Source organism: Mirounga leonina, unplaced genomic scaffold (genome assembly GCF_011800145.1).
Source record: "Mirounga leonina isolate KUSES-001 unplaced genomic scaffold, KU_Mleo_1.0 Mir_82, whole genome shotgun sequence".
Taxonomy (NCBI): Eukaryota; Metazoa; Chordata; class Mammalia; order Carnivora; family Phocidae; genus Mirounga; species Mirounga leonina.
This window is the reverse complement of record NW_023270825.1, coordinates 26,310,112-26,332,814: the sequence shown is the minus strand read 5'-3', so window position 1 is coordinate 26,332,814 and position 22,703 is coordinate 26,310,112. Positions and strand designations below refer to the sequence as shown.

The 22,703-nt window shown below is 40.2% G+C and overlaps 1 protein-coding gene across 1 annotated transcript in view; it reads right to left on the bottom strand.

The window, feature by feature from the left end:
- NEK9 (NIMA related kinase 9) overlaps positions 1-22,703 on the bottom strand; it is a 37,221-nt gene extending 14,518 nt beyond the window's left edge. Inside the window, exons 1-16 of the mRNA XM_034993145.1 lie at positions 22,352-22,703; positions 19,891-20,068; positions 17,688-17,743; positions 17,083-17,153; positions 15,633-15,738; positions 13,326-13,457; positions 11,654-11,764; positions 10,754-10,818; positions 8,357-8,407; positions 7,705-7,897; positions 5,738-5,882; positions 4,583-4,783; positions 4,344-4,390; positions 3,016-3,171; positions 1,246-1,354; positions 221-382 (exon numbers count right to left, since the gene is read on the bottom strand). Of these exons, the coding sequence (XP_034849036.1) occupies positions 221-382; positions 1,246-1,354; positions 3,016-3,171; positions 4,344-4,390; positions 4,583-4,783; positions 5,738-5,882; positions 7,705-7,897; positions 8,357-8,407; positions 10,754-10,818; positions 11,654-11,764; positions 13,326-13,457; positions 15,633-15,738; positions 17,083-17,153; positions 17,688-17,743; positions 19,891-20,068; positions 22,352-22,570 (2,002 nt within the window). The 5' untranslated portion in view covers positions 22,571-22,703. The remainder of the gene's footprint in view (positions 1-220; positions 383-1,245; positions 1,355-3,015; positions 3,172-4,343; positions 4,391-4,582; positions 4,784-5,737; positions 5,883-7,704; positions 7,898-8,356; positions 8,408-10,753; positions 10,819-11,653; positions 11,765-13,325; positions 13,458-15,632; positions 15,739-17,082; positions 17,154-17,687; positions 17,744-19,890; positions 20,069-22,351) is intronic.

Sequence of the window (22,703 nt, the reverse complement as noted above, 5' to 3'; positions counted from 1 at the left end):
GCCATTATCTAGAAATGTTTTTTTGTAAAAGCAATCACTACGTTGAACACATGAGAAGTTAATGAAAGCTCCATCTGCATAACAATTGGACACCAATTTAGCGTAAATAAAAAGTAAACGTACGATGCAGCTATATAAATAACCAGTCCACCTCCTTCCCAGGCAAACACTAAAATACAGCTATCGTCCAGAAAGCTTGGAATGGTGTGTACAGACTCACCATCTGTGGCAGCGATGGTAAACTCATCACCGCAGGAAACCCTGATCACTTGCTTCCCACCTAGGGGTCCTCCCAACAGGTTGATTCCTAGACGCTTCTTGTAATTCCCAACGCCCAGCTGTCCACACTTGTTGCAGCCAAAGGTCAGCAGCCGGCCTCGCTCTAAGAGAGAATAAAAACAAATAACCAGGCACAAATGGGGCATGGAACAGAGGGAAAATGCAGCCAAAGTAAAGTTCCATGGACTAGCTTCTGGTTGTTAAGAGCATACAAATAGAAAGCTAGCCACACAATCTTGCACTTAGGGCAGCTAGGGTATCTAAATCAATGACCAATTTGACTCAGGAAGTGACTCAATATCATATTTTCTCTCTACTACTGTATTTCATTTTTATTTTATTTACTTAAGATTTTATTTATTTGTCAGAGAGGGAGAGAACAAGCAGGGGGTACAGCAGGCAGAGGGAGAAGCAGGCTCCCTGCTGAGCAGGGAGCCCAATGTGGGACTTGATCCCAGAACCCTGGGATCATGACCTGAGCCCAAGGCAGACGCTTACCAACTGAGCCACCCCGGCATCCCTCTAATACTGTATTTTAAATGTGGAAAATGGGTACTACCTAACTTAGTAAACTCATAAGTGGTACTAATTAAAAGCAGTAGTTGTCTGGAATTATGGGCATGGCATTCTCATTAAGGGATGTAGTGACCGTGCATTTATAATGATTACCAAAAAAAACATTTACTTGAATGCCTAATTTGTTAATGAGATAATACTGGATGCCGGGGGAAAACAGGAGAATGTACATATTGTTAAGAAGAGCTAATACTTGCGGCACCTGGCTAGTTCAGTCAGTGGACCATGCAACTCTTGAACTTAGGGTTGTGGGTTCAAGCCCCACATTGGGTACGGAGATTACTTAAAAATAAAATCTTAAGAAAAAAAAAAAAAAGGAAGAGCTAACACTTGAGAGAATAAAAAGCATGAGCTACTGAGGCCTGTGTATAAAGTTGTAAATCAACTCACCATCAATAGCAGCTGTGTGAGTCTTGCCTGGGGCAATTGTACGGATCTTATAAAAGGACAGTTGTTTGGCCAAGGTAAAGGAGGTTATGTAGGGAACTTCATGGTATGCCTGGAACAAGGTAAAACACAAAGCAAAGACTCATGAGGTAAAAATGAAGGGGTAGTAGGCTGACAATGTTGTCATGGTGACCAAAAGGGCTTTTAAGCTAATTTGTTATTAAGAAGGAGGTGCCAGCTAGCTTTACATCCAGTAGAATACAAGATGAAATAAGCTCAGTACGTAGAGAATTTAATTAGTGTATGAGGCAGGACTTTCTGACAACAAAAGTTTTAGATACCTAATCTAAGAGTATACAAAACGTGAACTCTGTATCGCAGAAAGTATCTACGTGAGGATAGAGCCATTTACATTCGTCTTGGTTATAGATACTGCAAACCTAACAAAGGCAGGGCAAAGAACTAAAATCTTGAGGACTCTCCAGCCCATAACGCAACCAGTTTACTATGATCTAATTTTATCTACAAGGCAATGTTCTCAACATATTAAAACCCATGTTCCCTTTAGATTAGCATTAAAAAATTCCTCTCATGTACGTTTAAAATTTCACAACAAACCCAATGTTATAATAAAAACCCAAATCAAGTAATGGTAATTCTAAATATGCCTTTTCAAACTATGTAGACACCCTTCCCAGGCTTGCTCCAAATTGGTATTCTCCCAGTTGAGAATCATTACTTTAGAGATGGCTTAAAAATTCTTTTTTTTAAAAGATTTTATTTATTTACGAGAGAAAGATAGAGAGAGACAGGAGACAGACAGACAGCCAGACAGAGTGGGAGAAGGAGCAGAGGGAGAGGGACAAGCCCAACTCGGTGCTCCATCTCAGAACCCTGAGGATCATGACCTAAACCGAAACCAATAGATGCTTAACGACTGAGCCACCCAAGCGCCCCGCTTGAAAATTCTTATTCACTGAGTCAGGAAACTTTTGTTTCTCTTTTTATTTTAAGTAGGCAAAATGCCCAATGTGGGGCTTGAACTCATGACCCTGAGATTAAGAGTCGCATGCTCCACCAGTTGAGCCAGCTAGGCGCCGTTGGAAACTTTTGTCTCTTAATTTGATTCTTTAGAACATAACAAAACTCATCATATTAACACAAAGAGGAAACGAAGACTTAATATCAGCAGTGAATTTCATGACATCCTTGAAGGAAGTGAATGGTAATTACATTCACTAAGCCTGTATAGGATCAGTGATTTGGGAGCAATAAATCTAAAAAAACTCTTCAAGGAGGTGATGCATGAAAACATTTCTTTTAATGTTAATTTTCTTGTACCTACTTCAATGATAGGGTAGAACCTGAATTCCATCACTTGGTTCTTTGTAATCAATTTATTTATTGAGGCATAATACATTATAAAATATTGTATAGCTTGAAAATTTTTCTGTATGCTTATAAGTGTAAAACCACCACCCAGATCAAAATAGAGACCATTTCTATGATCCTAAGATCCCTTCTGTTAATACCCATACCCCTTTTCCCAGAAGGAACCACTACTTTGACTTCTGCCATAAAAAACTCCACATAATTGGAATCACATAGTGTGTACTCTTACATGGCTGGCTTCTTTTGCTGAACATAATAATGTCTGTAAAATCTTTACTCTTAGGTCAAATTCCATGATCACTAACCAACGGCATTCCCAAAGAAATTCTAACCTAAGAGATGTTCTCACAGTGTGGTTAGGGCACCAAAGAGGGTACTTACTTCATGGTTGATGATTCCAGACATGCACTGATTCAGACCCAGCTTGTTGAACTCATTGAGTCCACAGGCCAGCACTTTGCCTGACTGAGTCAGCAGAAATGTCCCATCACAGCCACACTGAACTGCAACAATAATCAAGGCCTTGGGAACATCCACCTGCGTGAAAAAAAATCAGAAAAAAATAAAAATCCCCAAACATAACTTGCATTAGGAAAAAAACCTTAAATTCTTTCAAAAGTGATGTCCTGCATTTAGGAGAACTGCCCACAGTAAAGACTGCTATATCCTCTTCAGATTTTTCCAGCAGCTTAAAGACTATGGTTTTCAACAAGAAGCTCAGGTTTGATAATAAAATAAAAGAAGGCAATGCCAGGTTGGCTAAACAGACAGCCCTGTCAAAGTTTGTTTTAGAGCAGGTCCTACTTAGAAAGACTTCTCAGAAAACACTGGGAAAGGAGAGGCTTCAACCCATCGCTGATTTTGTCCTCTGAGATGGTAGGCCCCACGACAGCTATAGAAGGAACTCAGTAGCCCTAAAGGGTCTTAGTCTGGTCATATTACAAGTGAGGTGACAGAGTACTGAGATAGCAGCCAGGACTTCCAACTGCTCACATCCCTCTAAGCTAACTAAACAGGGCTGGGAATGGTACAAGGACAGGATGAAAGTCTGTGAAACCTGAAATCTCAAACCTCAGTGTTTCTACTACAGCCATCCCCCACAAATAATACAAGTTAACTTTTTAAACGTAAACAAACAGAGTTAACAGTGAATGGTATAGCTGATTACAGTCAACCTTCCCGTGGGCAGGAGAGCCAGATGACCACGCTCTCCTGCAGCTGCTTTCAGCTCCCGAGCTAGCTCCTGCAGGGCTCAGAGTAATTAGATATTCTGTTTCATACAACATGACCCCTAAATACAAACAAACACATATTTCATCTGGTGTTCAACTGTGGAAATCAGAAGGGAAAATGGCTGCATTGGGTAAAGAGATAATATATTGCTTTCCAGTGTCTTCCCAAGGAATTTTCTGGGGTGTATTTAGCTGATGTGACTTTTTCATGGTACATGCCGATTTCAGCTCTCATTCCTGAGGAAAATGTGACTCCAGAGTGTCCACAATGGCTGTATCCTCTCTCTCGACTACTTATGATTTAGTCAGATGACAAGGCCACATAGTGCTAAATCAGGAATTCTGGATTGTCAGTCTCCCAGATAGAAAATATTTCAGAAATAAACACCTTGACATGAGAAGTCAGAGAAAGAGGAGTCTGTGTTATTACTGAAGTCTGTGTGACCTAGTTTAGGAAGAAGCTGCTTCTGAGTTTACCTTTTGGGGTGTATAATAATCCTCTTCTGAATCCAAACCCAGTCGTCCTGAGACACACATAAGAAAGAAAACCATTAAAATGAGGTCCTCCTTCCCAATGAAAATGTTCTGTAACATTCTTTCTTACTGAATCAACACCTCTCAAGTACAGGCTAGCTACAGGATGTGTTTAGAGACATAGAAGCTTGAAGTCAAGTTGGCTCCTGGGAATAAACGGACAGAGACAAGGCTATACCTACCATACTCGCCACAGCCCCAAGAATAGACTTCTTTGTTTCGTGTCAAAACCACCACATGATTATCTCCACAGGAGGCCTGCTCCACTGGATTGTTCAGGAAGAAGTTCAGCTGCATGGGTTCTAATACTTCAGGCCCAGCAACCTTGTCTACCCCCATGCAGCCATAATAATCAGAGCCAAAGGCATAGAGCTGACCCTCATCTGCAAAAGGAAGGAAGGCATAACCCATCAAAAGAATGACTTTGTCCAATCAGAAAGCTGGGCAGGGATAGAATGAGACTATCCCAGCCAGGGATCTCATATCAAATGATTACATCAGAGAAATCCAAAGGACACACTGTGCAAGTCTAGAGTTGTTTTTATTTAGGGGGTCACGGGTACTATTATAACAATTTTTAAAAAGTGGTAGTCATGTTGAAATTTTACTGTGGCCATCTCTATTTTCTAGAGAAAAGGAAAAGTAAGTAAGGGCAAGACGAAAACTAAACTTTAGCACTGGGTATGTATGGAAGTGATGAATCACTGAATTCTACTCCTGAAACCAACACTGCACTGTATAGTAACTAACTAGAATTTAAATAAAAATTTGAGAAAATTTTGAGGAAAAAAATGTAAACGGCTTAAAAAAAACTAAACTTTAGCTCTTTTTTTTTTTTTTTTAAAGATTTTATTTATCTGACAGCTCACAAGCAGGGGGAGCAGCAGGGAGAGGGAGAGAGAGAGAGAGAGAGAAAGCAGACTCCCCACCAAGCAGGGAGCCCAATGCAGGACTCAATCCCAGGACCCTGGGATCATGACCTGAGTCAAAGGCAGGCGCTTAACCAACTGAGCCACACAGGCACCCAAACTTTAGCTCTTGATTCCTGATTTGGTGTTATCCATATCTGAGGAGGTGGTAACATTACGTTCCCCCCCACTGGAACATACAACGTATTTCTCCTGATCCCACCTCTTCTCTGTTATCCACGTGCCTTTCCTTGCTTATCACCCACCCTAATACTACAGCAAATTGGGGATGTTGTTATTAATGTGTATATCTGCTGTCTTTGGTTCTTCAAATACTATCTTTTGCTATAAAATCCCAACTGAAACTGCACAGCATTAAGTACAAAACCCCATTTAATTGCACTGGGACGCTTTCTGTTGATGGCTTACCTGTCACACAGACAGTGAAATCATCACCACATGACACCTGACGGATAGCTTTGCCTTGCAACTTTTCCACATGCTTTGGCTGTCGGTAGGAGGCTTTGTCTCCATGGCCCAGCTGACCATGGAGTTTAGTACCCCCTTGCATGTTCTGTGAAATAAAGAGGTCTTGTGAAGCTTTAACTTTTCATGTCAAAAGCTAATCTTCAATATAACTTCTTATCAAAAAACCATAGGAAAAAATCAGCTGGAAATTTAGAAATGAAAAAAAATCAGTAAGGAAATTCAACCTTTTAATGATAGGTAGTTTATACTACCCCTGCCAACAGGTAAAGATTTAAAAAGCATCCAAATTGATATCCCTCAAGACTTAAAAGAACACATTCTCAATTCTGTCTTTCTCCTTCAAGTCTAAGGTGAACTTTTATATTTAATTATGGGTGTTGGTGAAAAAAAATTCTTTATGTAGTCTGATTTGACTGTTTTCTATAGCCTCTTGGAAATCCTTACTAGAAGTTTTTCAAATTTTGGTCATAGTTTCCCTGAAATATGGAACCATTATAAAGAATCTGGCTGCATCAAAGAGGCTGCTGTATAGCACCGAGAATAGGTCTAAATGATGTTTCAACAGTTTTATAGAGAAAAGTAATTCTCTTCAACTGTAAGTCCTTATATAAATGTTTTTTAAGGGACAATAATTTCATTCCATCTGTGGCAGCCCCCCAGGGGCTAGTTGTGTAAGGGACAGGGTTTTAAGGAAGTAACAGTTAATGTTCTATAACAGAGGTCAAATCCTTCATTCATTCTTTCAATCTATCAATAACTGAGCATCTACTCTGTCACACACTGGGGACAAAGCCTGTCCTTGTGGAGACGTTATCTGAGACTACTGGAAAAAACGAGCTCTCTCAGGAAGAAAAGGAAGAGTGAGAAGAACTGAGAGCCTAACACAAGGCCGGGTAAAGGAAAAGCACCAAGTGAGAAGGCACAAAGAGACAGGAGAAAAGCCAAGAGAAGATGCTCTCGTTGGGACCCAAAGGTTCAAGGAGGGAGAGATCAACTACGTCAAATGCCGCCAGGAGGTCAAGAAAGCAAGAACAACATAGTATCTGTGTTTTAAAAAATATTTTATTTATTTGAGAGAGAGAGAGAGTGCACAAGCGGGGGGCGGGGGGCGGGGAGCAGAGGGAGAGGGGAAAAGCAGATTCCCCACAGGGAGCCCGACATGGGGCTTGATCCCAGGACCCTGCGATCATGACCTGAGCTGAAGACAGACGCTTAATCGACTGAGCCACCCAGGTGCCCCCAAAGTATCTGTTTTATGTTTACAATTTATAGGTCATTTTATTAAGAGTAGTTTCAATCAAGTGGCAGGGATGGAAGCTGCATTGTAGGTGAATGAGGAGTGAGTGGGAGATAAGAAAAGAGATAGCAAATACAGGCAATTTGTTCCAGAAGCTGAGAGACAGGGTGAAATCTAGAAGGGAACAAAGGAAAATTCTATTGAAGATATGCTTAGCTATCCTCAATCACTGATACAGGTCTTAGAATTTTCCTATGTGGTACACTGCTTCATTTGTTTATAAAATTATTTCACAGATACTAGTTGCTCTGAAACTCACGGTAATAGAACAGAGTAATTAAGTGACTTTCCGAAATCACCCAGCTGTAAATTAGAGTCCAGTCTCCCGAGTCCAAACCTCGGGCTCTTTTCATTCTTTCTTTCCTTCTTTCTCTCTTTCATTCATTCATTCAAAAAACATTTACAAAAGACCTAATATGTACCAGGTACTGGGGAAAGATACTCAGTGAACTAAACAGACAAAATCCCTGCTCTCATAAGAGCTTACATTCCCTCACCCCATGCTGCCATTACCGCAGCACACGTTCAACTAACAAAATACTTCAACAGCCTCGGCCCAGTAAACAATTAGGCTTCTATCACTGTTCTAAGGTACTTAGCTTTCACTTACCACCCAGGTGTACAGTTCCTTCTCCACTGTGACCACAGCAAAGTGAGTATTCCCTGCACACACCTGCCGGGCACTACAGCCACTCTTGATGACATCCAGTTTCTGGGGAGTGGATTTTCCACCACCCCAAACATAGACTTCACTGGTTCGTGATGTTACCACAGCAATGGGTGCTTCAGTCACAGTGCTTGACCTGTCAACAACCCCCAGAACAAAGGCACATTTAACATAAAAAACTATATCAAAGAAAAATGCTTCCAGTCTGTTCCCAGAGAAGAACTGCCAATTATGGTATGAGAAAGTATGTTCTTTCTCGACAACTTATTTCAACCCTCTATCATAGAGGCCTTGCAATTCCTGCCTCCAGGCTTCATCACAGCTCAGCCAGATCAGATTCCAGTCTGGTCCATAACACCTACACTTTTCAACTTCTCAACATTCATCATGGTAATGATGTTCACTTCAGCATGAGGATGAAATTATAGCCTTCTGTTTTCTCAGAAATGATTATCTGACATTTATGAAGATGTTGGCTTCTCAAAGGATGCCAAAGGCTACTTACTGGGATCAAACAATGCATGGACCAAAGAAAGAAAGACCCCCTAATGGTAATTTAAGAGATATCACTTTTTATCAGTCTCCTAGGCATTACCTTGGTCTTTTTGTAGGTGCATTAAGCAGTGTGACTTTTTCCTCCATCTCTCTACCAAAAGAAAAGCAAAGATACATGAGTGAAGGAATAGGTTCCTACATTGTACCAGTGTCTCTTTAATACAATTCACAGATTTAATCCTCTATAAACCATATGCCTCCTCAAACATGACAATACTTTTGGAAAAGTAACTCAATACTATTCAAACAGTTATACGGGCCTGGCTTTGGACAAATCATTAGATATGACGGGGCCAGCAGTTTGGGGCCATTTGTTTTCTTTCGCCAAGAAACATTCCAAGCCGGAACAGAGAACCTAGAGAACTTCTGTTGCACATTTTAAATACCTGCTGATCTCTCCATCCAGGCTGCCCACTGACTTCCCAACTCACCATCTCTAAACCTCAGCTCATTCTCTTTCTCCCATACAGCTTTTCTTTCTGACTCTCCTATTTCTGCAACTGGCACTTCCCATTCTCCCAGTGGACTAAGCTTAAAACCTCAGTCACCTTTGACTCAGCTGTCTCCCTCTCTTCAATATTTGAGTCCTACAGATTCTACCTATACAACGCCCTTTACATTCACCTCTCCTCTCCAGGCTTGCCACGTTAGCTCTGGGCAGCTCTGCTTCCCACCTAGACTGCAGTAGCACCGCCTAATAGGTCTGACTCACCACACTGCCAATCCACTTTACCAGTCCTATACTGATTTAACACTGAGATTAGTTTGCTAAATGAGTCTTCCTTAGGCATGCCCCTTATCACATGAACTGCCCTCTCATAAACATCCACTACTGTACTATAGCTTGAATTAAGCACAGACCCCTTTGTCTAGCATTCAAGATTCCTACCTATCTTTCCAGCCTTCTTTCCTTCTACTTACTCCCCATATTCTAGCCCAGGGTTCTCGTTCTGTCTAAAACACTTATAGCTGAATTCCTGGGGTGGTACTTAGGCATCAGTAGTTTTTGAAAGCTCTTGAGGTGTTGCTATCGAGAGCCCCAGGTCTAGAACCACTAATCTAGTGAAGTAGGACTTAGTGTTTCCTGAATATTTTCCACAGTTTGCTATGTCTGTGTTTTATCTAGAAAGCTCTGTCTTATGTTTTTTCATCAAGTACAAAGTTCTAATGAAATACTGTGTATAAATCTATAATTATCTCGATAAAAATTGCAATTAAAAATTATCAATGGAAATATTTGAAAAGAAATTAAAATAGTGATTATACTGTTGGGAAATAAGCCAGATAAAGTTGAATATGTTTAACCAGTAGCAAAGGGCGATACTGCTGGAATATGTGCCGAACATAAGTGGAAGGTCACGGTGCTGTTTCTGGAGTATTACATGTAATTCTAGACATTAAAACATTGGCTAGACCTTAACTGGAGGAGAACCAGAAAAGATTAATTAAATGACACAACAAAATAAAGGTACTGACCAAATGACAAAGATTATGGAATTAAATATATACTTAATGTATCTAAGGGCAAGACTTGAAAAAAGAGCAGAGCAAGTTTTGACTACTGGGAAGATACAGAAACAAAGAACTGGTAGGGGAGGTAGAAGGACAGTAAGACAAAAACAGTATAACAGGATGAGAATAATAAAGGGGTGCCTGGCTGGCTCAGTCAGACGAGAATGCCACTCTTGATCGCAGGGTCATGAGTTCGAACCCCATAATGCGTGTAGAGATTACTTTAAAAAAAGAATAACAAAGAATACATCTTCCTTTAAGTTTGGGTTTGAAGCCTCCTATAGGACGTGAGGGATAAAGGACCTCCCTCCTATCTCTAGAGACCTCTAACACAGAAAAAATCTCAGGAAGTAACATGTCAACAATCATGCAACCTTGATTTCTGAAGTAGACTCCTCCAACTGCAACATACCATCTAAACGAATGCACTGAAACAAAGGCCCACTTTAAATCCATACTACTATCTGATAATTCTTGTGCCAAGCCCTGGGCTGAGCACTTTATATGCATTCCCTCCTTTAATCCTTACCCTACCTGACTTTATAGAGGAGAAAACTAAAGACCAGAGATGTTGAATAACTTGACAAAGAAAATACTAGAACTCATACAAACCTAAGGATGTCTGAGTCCAGAGCCCTCCTCTCTTAATTACTACACTCTAATGCCCTAACTCAGATTAAAACTCACAGACGAGGGGAGTGCAGAGCTCTAGGCTCTCATCAGTATAAATTCAGAACAAAACAGCACAGGCTAAGGAGATGAGAGTCAGGAGCTCCTCCCCAGCAGCAAAAGCAGAGATGCTGGTAGAAAATGGTACCAGAGCAGCCAAGTCAGGAAACACTGCCCTCTCTTGTGGTCCTCTCATCAGGCCTTTAACAGTCAACCAACCATAGAAAGACAAAGAATGGACTTCTCTGTACTTTACCTCCTGCGTTTCTTGAGAAGGGGGCGATCCAAAAGTTCATCTGCTGTGGGTCTCTGCTCAGGATCCTAAAAAGTACAAACTGGGTTAGTTTTAATTTAAAGGAAAAGGGCAAAATGGGGTCTAAAGAGGCATTTTACTTCCTCTTAAAAGGCTGTATGCTAATTACTCAAAGATCACTGTATATTATCCTTTTGTTTCAAAAAACAATTTCTTATGTCACATTCCATGTTTGATGCATATCATCTCACTGTCAACAACACGTGTACATGAATGACAATGCACCTTCCTTATTTGCTCAGTTACGGCACTGCTTCTCAAACTGCAATATATATGGCACAAAAGAATCTCTCAGAGTGCTTGTTATAAAGATTTCTGGGCTTTATCTACAGAGATTCTAATCCAGTTGGTCCGGGGTGGGACTCAGGAATCTTCATTTTTTATTTGTAAAACTCTTCCAACCCCTAGCATTTCTAATACCTATGGTTCAAGAACCATATTTTGAATAATACCAATCTAGAGCTACACAGAATATATATACAGAACTATATATATTCTGCACACTAGGAACTCTAAATTATCTCTGACTATAATTTTGTAAAATCAATCTACGAAAATTAATCTTGATCATAAAAAATGGAGCACAATTTAGAAGGTAAAATCATTTCACAAATTGATAAAGTAAGAATAAAGCAGAATAAAGCTTAAGGATTTGTTGCCTGAAACATATAACTATCATTAATTGCCAATGCCTATTCTTCTAGGTATAGCCAGCCACAAATATATCCTACCCTGGGGAAGTGAATGTGGCTTTGTGCAGGTTCATCTATGCATACCATACTCCAAACACTATGGTGAGAAGGGAAAACCCTAAACTGAAATCAACATGTAAGTCACACTTACCTGGTCAAGACACGCGTGGACCATTTGAATCAGTTCCAAAGAGTACTGGCTAGAATCAACTTCCATGGCCCGGATTCCTTGTACAATCTTCACACACAAGTTGAGTGGATTCTATGACAAAATGATTATTCTTGGTTATATAAAGATTACAACCTACTAGTAGGGGCTCTGAAATGTCTATTTTTTTTAAAGAAATGGCAATAGTTCTGCATTAGGTCTGATTTCTTTTATAACTATTAGTATGCATCAGCAAGAAATGGCTAGGGATACACTGTTGCTATCAGAAGGAATGAAGCCAAATGGCCAACAAGGAGATATGACTATGGAGCCAATAGTATAATACTCAGAGTACATTATAATCTGATCCTTCAACTGAATCTCCCCAAAAAAGGCAAGCAAGATTAGCCATGCTTCCTGGCTTTAAGTACCTCCTTTGCCAAGTAATCTGCCTCCTAATTTATATACCCTAAAAATGGTTATTCAGGGGATACTCTGCTGCAACAGATAAGGCAGTAAATAATAAGATGACAATGTCAATAATATTATAATAATAATACCATTAACTCCTTTATTGAGAGACCACAGTGTGCTAGGTAGGCACCCTTGCAAACCCCCTGTAAGGAGGTTATTATGATTACCAATTCAGAGATGTAAAGTAACTTGCCCAAGCTACACAGATAGTAAAAAATGGCGTCATAACTCCAACCAAAGTCTGTCTTGACTCTAAAACTCATTTTCCTTCCACTATATTACTTAGAACAGTTAGATGATATACCAGAATAAACTTTAGAATTAGGAAAATAAATAGGTCTCATGAAAGGCCAATGAATTTGCATTATCTTACATTTGCATTTTTCATATACATTATCACAGCATCTCTATGAGAAAGATATATATTTTTTCCTTGTTATAGATAATGAAATAGAGGACCAAAGAAATTCTGAAACGATTTGCTTAAGTTCTCACACATGGTTTGTAGAGGACATTGGATGTGAATCCACTTTTGCTACTCAGATTGGTCCATGGACTAGCAGCACCAGTATCATGTGGGAGCTTGTTAGAAATGCAGAATATTGGGACCCACTCCGGACTTACTAAAAAAAAAGAGTCTGCATTTTAACAAGGTGCCCAGGTGACTTCGTATGTGTATGAAAGTTGGAGAAGCACTGCTTTACACTGGGCTTTACTTAGGAAGAAAAGAAAAAACACTAAAAGGATTTGGTGTCCATTACAATAACAACCTCTAATATAAGAGTCAGTGTATAATTTTTTATAAAAAGATCAAAACACTTTAATGAGTATTACATAATTTGCCTTAGCTTTAAAAAAAAAAAAATGATGTAGCCTAAGCATAAGAAATGAAATGGCTTATCCAAACAGCAGCGTCACATAGTGGATCCTAGAGTCAATTTCAAAATTATAGTCAACAAACTCAAGTACAATGCTCAAAGCACTTGAGTAAGATTATTTCAGTGGGGAACTGAAGTTAAAGATAAATCTGGTATACACCATTTTAATAATATGCTATACCAAGCCACTGCCTGAATACTTTGTTTTTTTTGCCTACAGCTGATTTCTGATGAAGAAATCAGAAACTCAGGGATAAAGGAATTTGATTTTCTCAACCAAGTTATACCATTTGCAAGGACAAGGTGGGGATAATACAACTTACTGTAGCATCAAATGTTCTCTTTAATGTAAGCAGTTCAAAAATGACACAGCCTACTGCCCAGATATCAGACTTGAAATTGTATTTTACTCCTTGGCAGAGCTCTGGAGACATGTAATATGGAGTTCCCACAAGCTGAACAACAAAGAAAACAAAGAATAACTTCATTTCTGAGGTAACTCTATTAATATTTCAACAACTGAAGTAAATTTCTCACAAACTAGTGATAACAACTATAAAATATTCATCAGCATATCCCAAAAGCTTTTTATGAGATGATGGGGAGAAATCTTTTATCTTATCAAATTTCTTGGATGAATTATAAAGGGTAAAGGCACTGTGGTAATTTGGAGAGGCACAACAGTGATTCCTAGATCACAAAGGCTTTAGGCCCACTGAAGACTTCATACAGATAAAGACATACTTAGTAAAAGTTCACCAATGGAAAAAACAAAAACAAAAACAAAAAAACTGGCAGGGAGGAGATGATAAGTAAATAAAGGGGTCAAAAGTTCTAACCGAAGTGCATAGTACTGAAACTCTGTAAATTGCTGTTTGACCTCTGTAATAGTAACACAACTAGGGAAATTTCTTTCAAATTTGAAAAAGATCTTCTGCCTTGAGGAATGAGTTTGGAAATCAAAATGTCCTGAATGGAGGTTGTGTCTCTCCCCGGATGAAATGATGAGTACCCCAGAAGTTCTAATAAAACTGATAGCCATGGGCGCCTGGGTGGCTAGTTGGTTAAGCGACTGCCTTCGGCTCAGGTCATGATCCTGGAGTCCCTGGATCGAGTCCCGCATCGGGCTCCCTGCTAGGCAGGGAGTCTGCTTTGCCCTCTGACCCTATCCCCTCTCATGTGTTCTCTCTCATTCTCTCTCTCTCAAATAAATAAATAAAATCTTAAAAAAAAAACAAAAAACAAAAAAACTGATAGCCATCTTTAACCAGCAAAGCAAAGCAATTTTTAGATGGATTGTATGGCATTTATAAATCTTCGTATCATTCCTTCTTTACATTTAACTGGCTAAAAAAAGTCAAGTCTTGGTTTTACCAGATTATACTTGATGAGAAAAATCCATATAAGGACATGATTGCTTCCTCAGAAGCTCAATATGGCACCATCATACAAGCAGACTGAGTTCCTGAAGCAGACTCCCAACCCTGGCTATTAGCATGTCCCTAAATTGCTTACAGGCATATCTTGACATTATCAAAAAATACCAACGGGGGGCGCCTGGGTGGCTCAGATGGTTAAGCGTCTGCCTTCGGCTCAGGTCATGATCCCAGGGTCCTGGGATCGAGCCCCACATCAGGCCCCTGGCTCAACGGGGAGCCTGCTTCTCCCTCTCCCTCTGCCTTTCTCCCTGCTCATGCTCTCTCGCTCTCTCTCTCCCTCTCTGTATCTCTGTGTCTCAAGTGAATAAATAAAATATTAAAAAAAAAAAATACCAACGGGACAAAATTAATTTTATTAACTTACATTTTCAAGTTCTTTCAAGGACAGAGCACTGTGAAACCAGAAGAGTAATAATTGGGTTTTATAATTCCTAAAAGGATGAAATCACTATCCTTAAAGATCAACTTATGTCTACTCTTTACCAATGGTCTTTCTTAGGATCAGGTGAGAAGGGAGCCCTGCAGTTGGGATGGCGTATGATATTAACACCAGATTGTTCTCTGCGCATCAGCCTTTATTTGTAGTACAGGGCTTCTGAACCAGAAAAATTCAGAGGAAACACAAAAAGAGATGTCCAACATCCTAAGCTCAAACACTAAATAAGAGATAAATTGAAATCTACTAAAGATCCTAGGCCAGTTTTTATTTTTTTAATTATTTTTTTATTAAAGATTTTTATTTATTTATTTGAGGGAGACTGAGAGTGAGAGAGAGAGCAAGAGAGCGAGAGAGAACATGCAGGGAGGAGGGGCAGAGGGAGAGAGAGAAGCAGACTCCCAATGAGCAGGGAGCCCAATGTGGGACTCGGTCCCAGACCAGGACCCGATCTGAAGGCAGACACCCAACTGACTGAGTCACCCAGGCGCCCCCTTTTCCTGTTTTTAGAAAGTGTTGGAAAGGGCTGTGAGGTCAGAGCTGTGATGTGGACAATGACTCCTGAAAGAACATCTGAGCATGTAAATGCCTATTAGTAAGCACAGGAAAAAGACTCCTGAAGACTTGCTTAAGTATGGAGAACTTGCAAGGACTACTGAGAAAAGTGTGTGAGATGTGGAGTGGTGTACGGTTATATCTCACAGTACTGGGAAAGAAAAGAAAAAAAAATTAACACAAGGCCAACACATACTTACCGTCTCAGCCATGGAATACTCAGAATTAAGTTTCTTGGCTAGGCCATAATCTCCAAGTTTTATTAGGTTTGCCTTGGTCAGAAAAATATTTAATGTCTTTATATCTCTGGAAAAAAAGATACTGTGTATTAAACTCCTATAGACAATTGTTTTGTTTCATCCCCAACTCCGCCCAGAATTAGTACAGAATAAAATGAGTGGTTACCACTGCTCACAGTTATGGGATCCCAAACAGTGGTCACCACTTTCCCATGTACTTTAACACTGAAAAGGGGATTTGGGGGAGTGGAGGCAGAGAATTAACTTCGTTCTCCAGGGCTTCATAGCACAAGGATGTCTCCTGTACCACTGAGGATGTTAGGAAAAATTGAGAGGGCCAGATGGAAAACACAGCCCCACGTAATCCTGTAATTCCTGTAAGGTGCAATGCCTCTTCAATTACCATTTATGCCTTGAATTGGTTGGTGTTAAAGCTTCAAATCTGTTAAGGCAAGGGAAGGGGCTGCACATCCCAGCAGCAGCATGACTAGGCTGTGTAGCTCACCTAAATAAACCACTAGCTATTTTTCTAAAGATGAGCTGGTCCTATATAACAAATAAGCTGTGCCTGGTTCACACTCTGGCGTCCTTAAGATGTGAAAAAAACAGAATACTCTTTGTAACTTTTGAAAAGAAAATAATATGCAACTGTAGTAGCCATTCAATAGCTATTGAGAAGCACATGTTAACTGAATAAACAAACCAACAAAAAAAGAAATACTGGTGAATCAACATTAATCTCTAGCAATTATCAATGACTCACTTAAGAAGGGTATAATGTGGAAATGTTCTAATAGCTCTTTCCTATACTAGAAATGAACAGAAAGCTGTTTTTCCCCAAAGATCTGGTAAAACTGTACAAAATAGCTTTTTATCTAAATCAAGACTCAATTATAAAATTAAAAATACTTGCCAATTATTATTGCTCATAGAAAACATTTACCATGAATTGCAACCAATCTAATACCACTTCTCTTAGTGGCTTCTAGAGTTTACTGATGAATTAATGAATTGAACTCTTAAAATATCTCTCAAAGAAGTAACTGAGCAGTACTTGGTTACTGAGACTCTTCCTAGATCACAAACATAATTTAACTTCAGGAAGTGAAGGTAACACCCCTCATTACTCACTCTTTCCTTCCTAAATTATATTAACGGAAAAGCCTCGACTGCTTAACCAAAAAAATAGTAGTGCTGATGGGAGGTACCCAAGGCGGGGTTTAGATTTGTGGGGAGGAATCCATCCTGTTTATTTTTTTTAAGTAGGCCCCACACATACCCAGTGTGGAGCCCAACGCGGGGCTTGAACTCATGACCCTGAGATCAAGACCTGAGCTGAAATCAAGAGTTGGACTCTTAACAGACTGAGCCACCCAGGTGCCCCTCCATCCCATATTCTTTCACTCATTACCTATGAAGGATTCCAGCTTTATGGATACAGCTCACTGCTGAAACAATCTGAAATAGGTACCACACCACCATCTACAGAAAAAAAAAATTATATTTGGACTGGAAACAAAAAAATTCCACTTAAATAAAGACACACACTAAAACAAACAAAACAAAGGAAGCTGCAACCAGAGGTTATGATTCAACATGACCTGACATCTCTTGCTTGGAGGTTGAGTAGGCAAAGAAAAGTGGTAGGGGTAAAAATAAAAAGCAGATCATCATAAAACAGTTCCAATGCCATTATAAAATATAATATGGTGAAGCAGAGTTGTGGAAAGAAATCCAAGAATGCAAAGGTATAGAAAACTGGGCATACCAGTCTGCAGTAATAGAACTGGGAAAGAAAGCCCATAGAGAATCATGATGTGGAGATAAAGCGTTTAGGAAGCAGCTATAGACAGCTTCCTTGTTAGAGGTTTCCTTTCTCAGGAATAGCAACCAGAACCTGGAAGGAGTCTGAACAAAAGGAAAAAAACACTCTTCATTGTTGGAAGAGTAAATACAGGCCTAGAATGCAAGAATCACAATACAATTCTAGCTTCCTTCCACAGAAGCATGAATTACCTCTTCCTCAAACAACTTGTCCTTCTGACGAAGGATTTTGTCATACAGGTTCCCTCCTGCAATTAAACAAGAGACAGGTGTGAACTGCTTCATAAAGATCAAAGCTTGGCACCTGTGGCTACTAGGGTTTTAACAGGTTTTAACTGCTTCTTCCCCAAAGGAATCCCCTTCTTCTCTCTTGGCTATTTATAAAACTCTCTCCATCCTTCGAGGACTGTATCCAAAGTCGGCTTCAAAGATTCCCCTCCTAACAAATGAGGCTCAATGCAAAAATGGGAAGTATGACATTTTTAGAAAAGAGAAGAATAAAGGCCATTCCTGTATTATACCAATTAGCAAAATACCTTGAATGTCTTCATAATCAGAAGATTTTCTTTTCTAGAACTCCTTTTAAAGGAATCTGCAATATTTTTGTAACAACTCTCTGGTGTGACTATTAGAACATTTGGGCTATACCTATGATGCAATGTTTTGTACGTACAGGGGTATCTCATCGACAACTTCCTTTCTTTACTACTTCACACTGAAAAGGTTTCCCATAATTTAGGGGACACCCTAGACTGTTTCCAATCATTACTCCTTTTACTAACTCCTTTCTGCAGAATAAGTCTGAACGTGCTTCTCCCTTTCCTTTATCAAGTAACAGACTGCAAATGATCACCATTCATTTTACTTTTTTTTTTTTTTAAGATTTTATTTATTTATTCATGAGAGACAGAGAGAGAGAGGCAGAGGGAGAAGCAGGCTCCCAAGGAGCAGAGAGCCCGATGCGGGACTCGATCCCAGGACCCTGGGATCATGACCTGAGCCAAAGGCAGATGCTCAACCATCTGAGCCACCCAGGCGCCCCATTCATTTTACTTCTTACCTAAAACTATAACTCACACCTTAGTTCTGGCTCAGTTTCACAGCTTCTTTTCCTCTGCAATTTAGTAACTCAGTGTTTCAACAAATTTACCATTTGTTCTAGTCCCTCCTAACCACAAAGGAAGTTAACTGCTTGAAGCTTCTGCTACTTTAGAAATCTCTAATATAATCTTGTACATTTAGGGTTGATCAGAACCAACAATCATGGTACACAAGAGACAAGACAAAAAGAAGTCTAACAGCTTTCTCTTAGAGATTTAAGTGAAGTATATGCTGGGACTTCTTTAGCATGTAGCTTAAGAAAGGGCTTTGAGGGTTCTCCTATGTAATAAGGATAACAGCTAGTATAGTATGTATTAAAGATTTGCTACATACCAAGTACTATGCTAGGGGGTTTACATATTCATTTAATACAACAGGAGACAAGTACTGTTATTAATAAACCCATATTAAGATGAGGAAGCTGAGGCACAGAGGTTTCTTGTGCAAAGTTACAGAGTTAAGAAGTAGTAGAGCTTGGGATATGGGTTTAGAATATATTCCTAGCAACTGAGCTAATACTGCTATCTTACAAGCAAAATGGTCCAAAGAAATCAGAGACCAGATAAATTAAGGCCATGCTTTACTATGTGTCATTTTCATTCAACTATGAATGAAAATTGAACCACTTTTTTGAACCACTTTTCAATTGGATAGTTTTGGCTGAGTCAATATAAGTATCACTTGTAAGATTTCATTAAATATTACATCAAGCAGTGCCAAGCCACACTGTCTCTAGCACCTAATTAGATGTCTAACATTAATGCCTAACTAAAGTCAATTCATGTGAAAAAACTTTGAAAAGTGAATGTAGGGCGCCTGGGTGGCTCAGTTGGTTAAGCGACTGCCTTCGGCTCAGGTCATAATCCTGGAGTCCCGGGATCGAGTCCCGCATCGGGCTCCCTGCTCGGCAGGGAGTCTGCTTCTCCCTCTGACCCTCCTCCCTCTCATGCTCTCTGTCTCTCATTCTCTCTCTCTCAAATAAATAAATAAAATCTTAAAAAAAAAAAAAAAGTGAATGTAAAATTCAACTGAAAAAATAATTTGAAGATGGAACTGTAAGCATTAAGAGAAAATTTGAGTATGCAGGGGAAAATCCCTCCCCTTATTTTGTAAATCACTTCAAAATTCTCCAAGAACTATTCTCTTAAACTATATGAGCTATTTCTCTTAAACTCTAGAAATCCATTTAAAGTTTTTAATCAACGTATATGCCTCTTATTTTCTTCTCCCCTTCAAGGTAAGTATAAGCACAACAATGTCTTGCCAGAGGAGGTCCCACTGAATTCTACCTTACCATTACAATATTCCAGCTCAATCAGCAGAGTGGTATTGTCCATGAAGTGATTGTAGTAGGCAATAATATTGTCATGCTGCAGCAGAGCCAGAATAACAATCTCATTCAAGGCATCACGACGTTCCTTCTCCGACAGTCGGGTCAAATCAACTTCCTTCCACACAACCAGTGAGTCATCCTACAACACAGTAACAGAGGTATTGTGCTTTCCTCTAGCCTGGCAGAGAATGAATCCACACCTTGATCTGTAAGCCTAGAAAGAAAACTTCCTAGATGGGCAGAGACTGACTTCTTTTATTTTTTCCTTTAAAGAAAATGGGAACAGAATTTAAAGGTTCTTCATACAATTGAGCATTATAATTTACTACAGGACTGGGGAAAGTGAAGCACTAAGATCCTGTTACATTGTTGCTACAGTTAATTTACATGATGTCAATTCCAGATAAAAATAGGAGCTAGAGGAGCTCTCAAAAGATTCTATTGACAGACATCATGACAAAGGGCTAGTCATGATAAACACTGTAGTAGGGCTAGAATACTGGAGAACTGGAGAGAGTAGTTATCTAGAGCTGACCATAGTTTCTTGTAAAATGGAAATATTAAACCTACCTCTAATTTTATAAATTTAGATTTCTCTAGTAATTTCTGTTTACACTTTCTAGATAGGAATAAGTCATGCCTAAGGGCTTAGAGTTCACTTCCCTCACCTGCCCTATTTTGCAACTCTGTATCTCCTGTAACTTTTACATGTCACGTGTTTTCCTCTATCCCAGACAATTTATCTGCAGCTCCCAATATTCACTCTCTTTTGTAACACCCAAATTCTTTACTGATACTGCTCTCCATCCAGGCCAGGAGCATCCCCACCTAAATCACTCTCCCTATCCTTTAGAATGATTCTCCCAGGACTTTTAAAAACTTGTTTGGGGGATATCCTGATAAACCTTCTACTGTGCATTTATTCAGTGCAACCATTCCTTCGTTTTCAGAACTCATACACTGATATGATATTTGTGCATCCTTTTTCATTTATATACACATACAACTTAAATGCTATTTTCTTACCAAGAAGGTTAACTTGTCTTCCCAGTGAAATATAACCTTCTGGAGGGAAAGGGCTGCTTCTAATCAAACCTTTGTTAATTCACAAACCTAATAAACATTTGGTGATATGGATAATGCTATGCCAATTTTGGGAAGTGTAATCAAATTTAACATAAACCAACCTCAGTAATCAAGTTCAACATGATGGAAAGGCATGGGCGAGGAGATGTGAAACTCTGTTCTAGCCCAAGATTTACTTCTAATTTAAGTGTCAAGTGATTTAAATATACTGTCTTAGTTTCTTTAATTATAAAACAGAAATAGCAATGCTCATCTCCTCTTTTTCATACTGAGTACAAGTAAGAAAAACAGATACTAACAATAACCCTAAAATCATACATTAATGTTGCCTTAAGATAAACACTTGAAGATTTTTTCTTGCAACCCCCCCTCCTCCATCTTTTAGCCTTAGAAATATGCTGACTTGGAACACACCCCAGAACTGCAGATGGATCACTTATGGATGAATCATCATCATCCAAAGTCTTCAAGTTTAAGACATTAGGGATCAAATCCAACTGATGGTTAGTTTTTGGAAGTAGAGTCACCACTACAGGGTTTCAGATCAGTATATGTTCTGAACTTGGGGGTCAGTGATCCACGAATCTCTCCAAAGGATCTGTATATATGCAATAGGGGATGGGGGAGGGAGGGATTACGTTTACATCAGGTTTTCAAAGGAGTCCTTCCTTGCCTCCCGCCAACCCAAGTTAAGAAACAGTGGCTTAGAATATATCAAAAAGGTATTTCCCATGCATAAACACTGCCGGATAAACACTGATGAAGAAAGCAACGACGACCCAATGATCTTCTAGAAAAATCTCCAATTAAGTAAGTGTTCATACCTGAATTTAAAGATAACGGCAAAGACTGCGGAGTTGCCACTGACGTGGGAATTTTGAAGCTATGCCCCTCCTCTCCACCCCGACCTTGGAGAGTTATACACGAGAGGAAGGAAGTTTTGACAACACTTCACATTCGTATGCCACTTTAATTTACAGTTTGCAAAGTACCTTCGTTCGAGTCTCAAAATGAAACTTAAAAAATAAAGATTACTTTTAGGGTAATTATCATTAACCCCAATTTACAGATGGGGAGCCTAAAGCTCCGAGAAGGCTCAATGCCTTGCTCAGTTCCCCGGGTTCGACAGAAACGACCAGTCAGTAAAACCAGTGATCTAACAATTCCCAGTGCAGGTGAGCTGGAAGAATGGAGTAGACCCTGAGACATACACCCTGCGGCCACGCAAACCTAAGTGAGGACGAGGCGCAAGCCGCAGGCAAAGCCGGGACCGGGTCGGGTCTGGGAAGCGGGGCGGCGAAGGAGGGCTGGGGCGGCCGGAGCCAGGGGCCGCTACCTCTGTGCGGCGGTACAGCGTGGCCTCCCCGAAGGCGCCGCGGCCCAGGATGCGGATGGGGATGTAGTGCAGCTCCTCCTGCTCCGCCGCGCCGCCGCCGGCTCGCTGCCCCGGGCCGGCGCTGGGCCCCGGGCCCGAGTCCCCGCCACCCCCGGACTCGCTCCCAAAGTCCGAGTTGATGGAATCGCAGTGTCGCTCGTACTCGCCCAGCACCGACATGATGGCGGCTGCGGGACCGGCCTGCGTGTGCCCAGCGGCGCTGGCCGCACTACGACTCTCTCGCTTCAGACGCCGGCCCGCGGCTCCGACAGCTCCGCAACCCAGCGAGGCTCCATGGTGGCTCCTTCCCCCT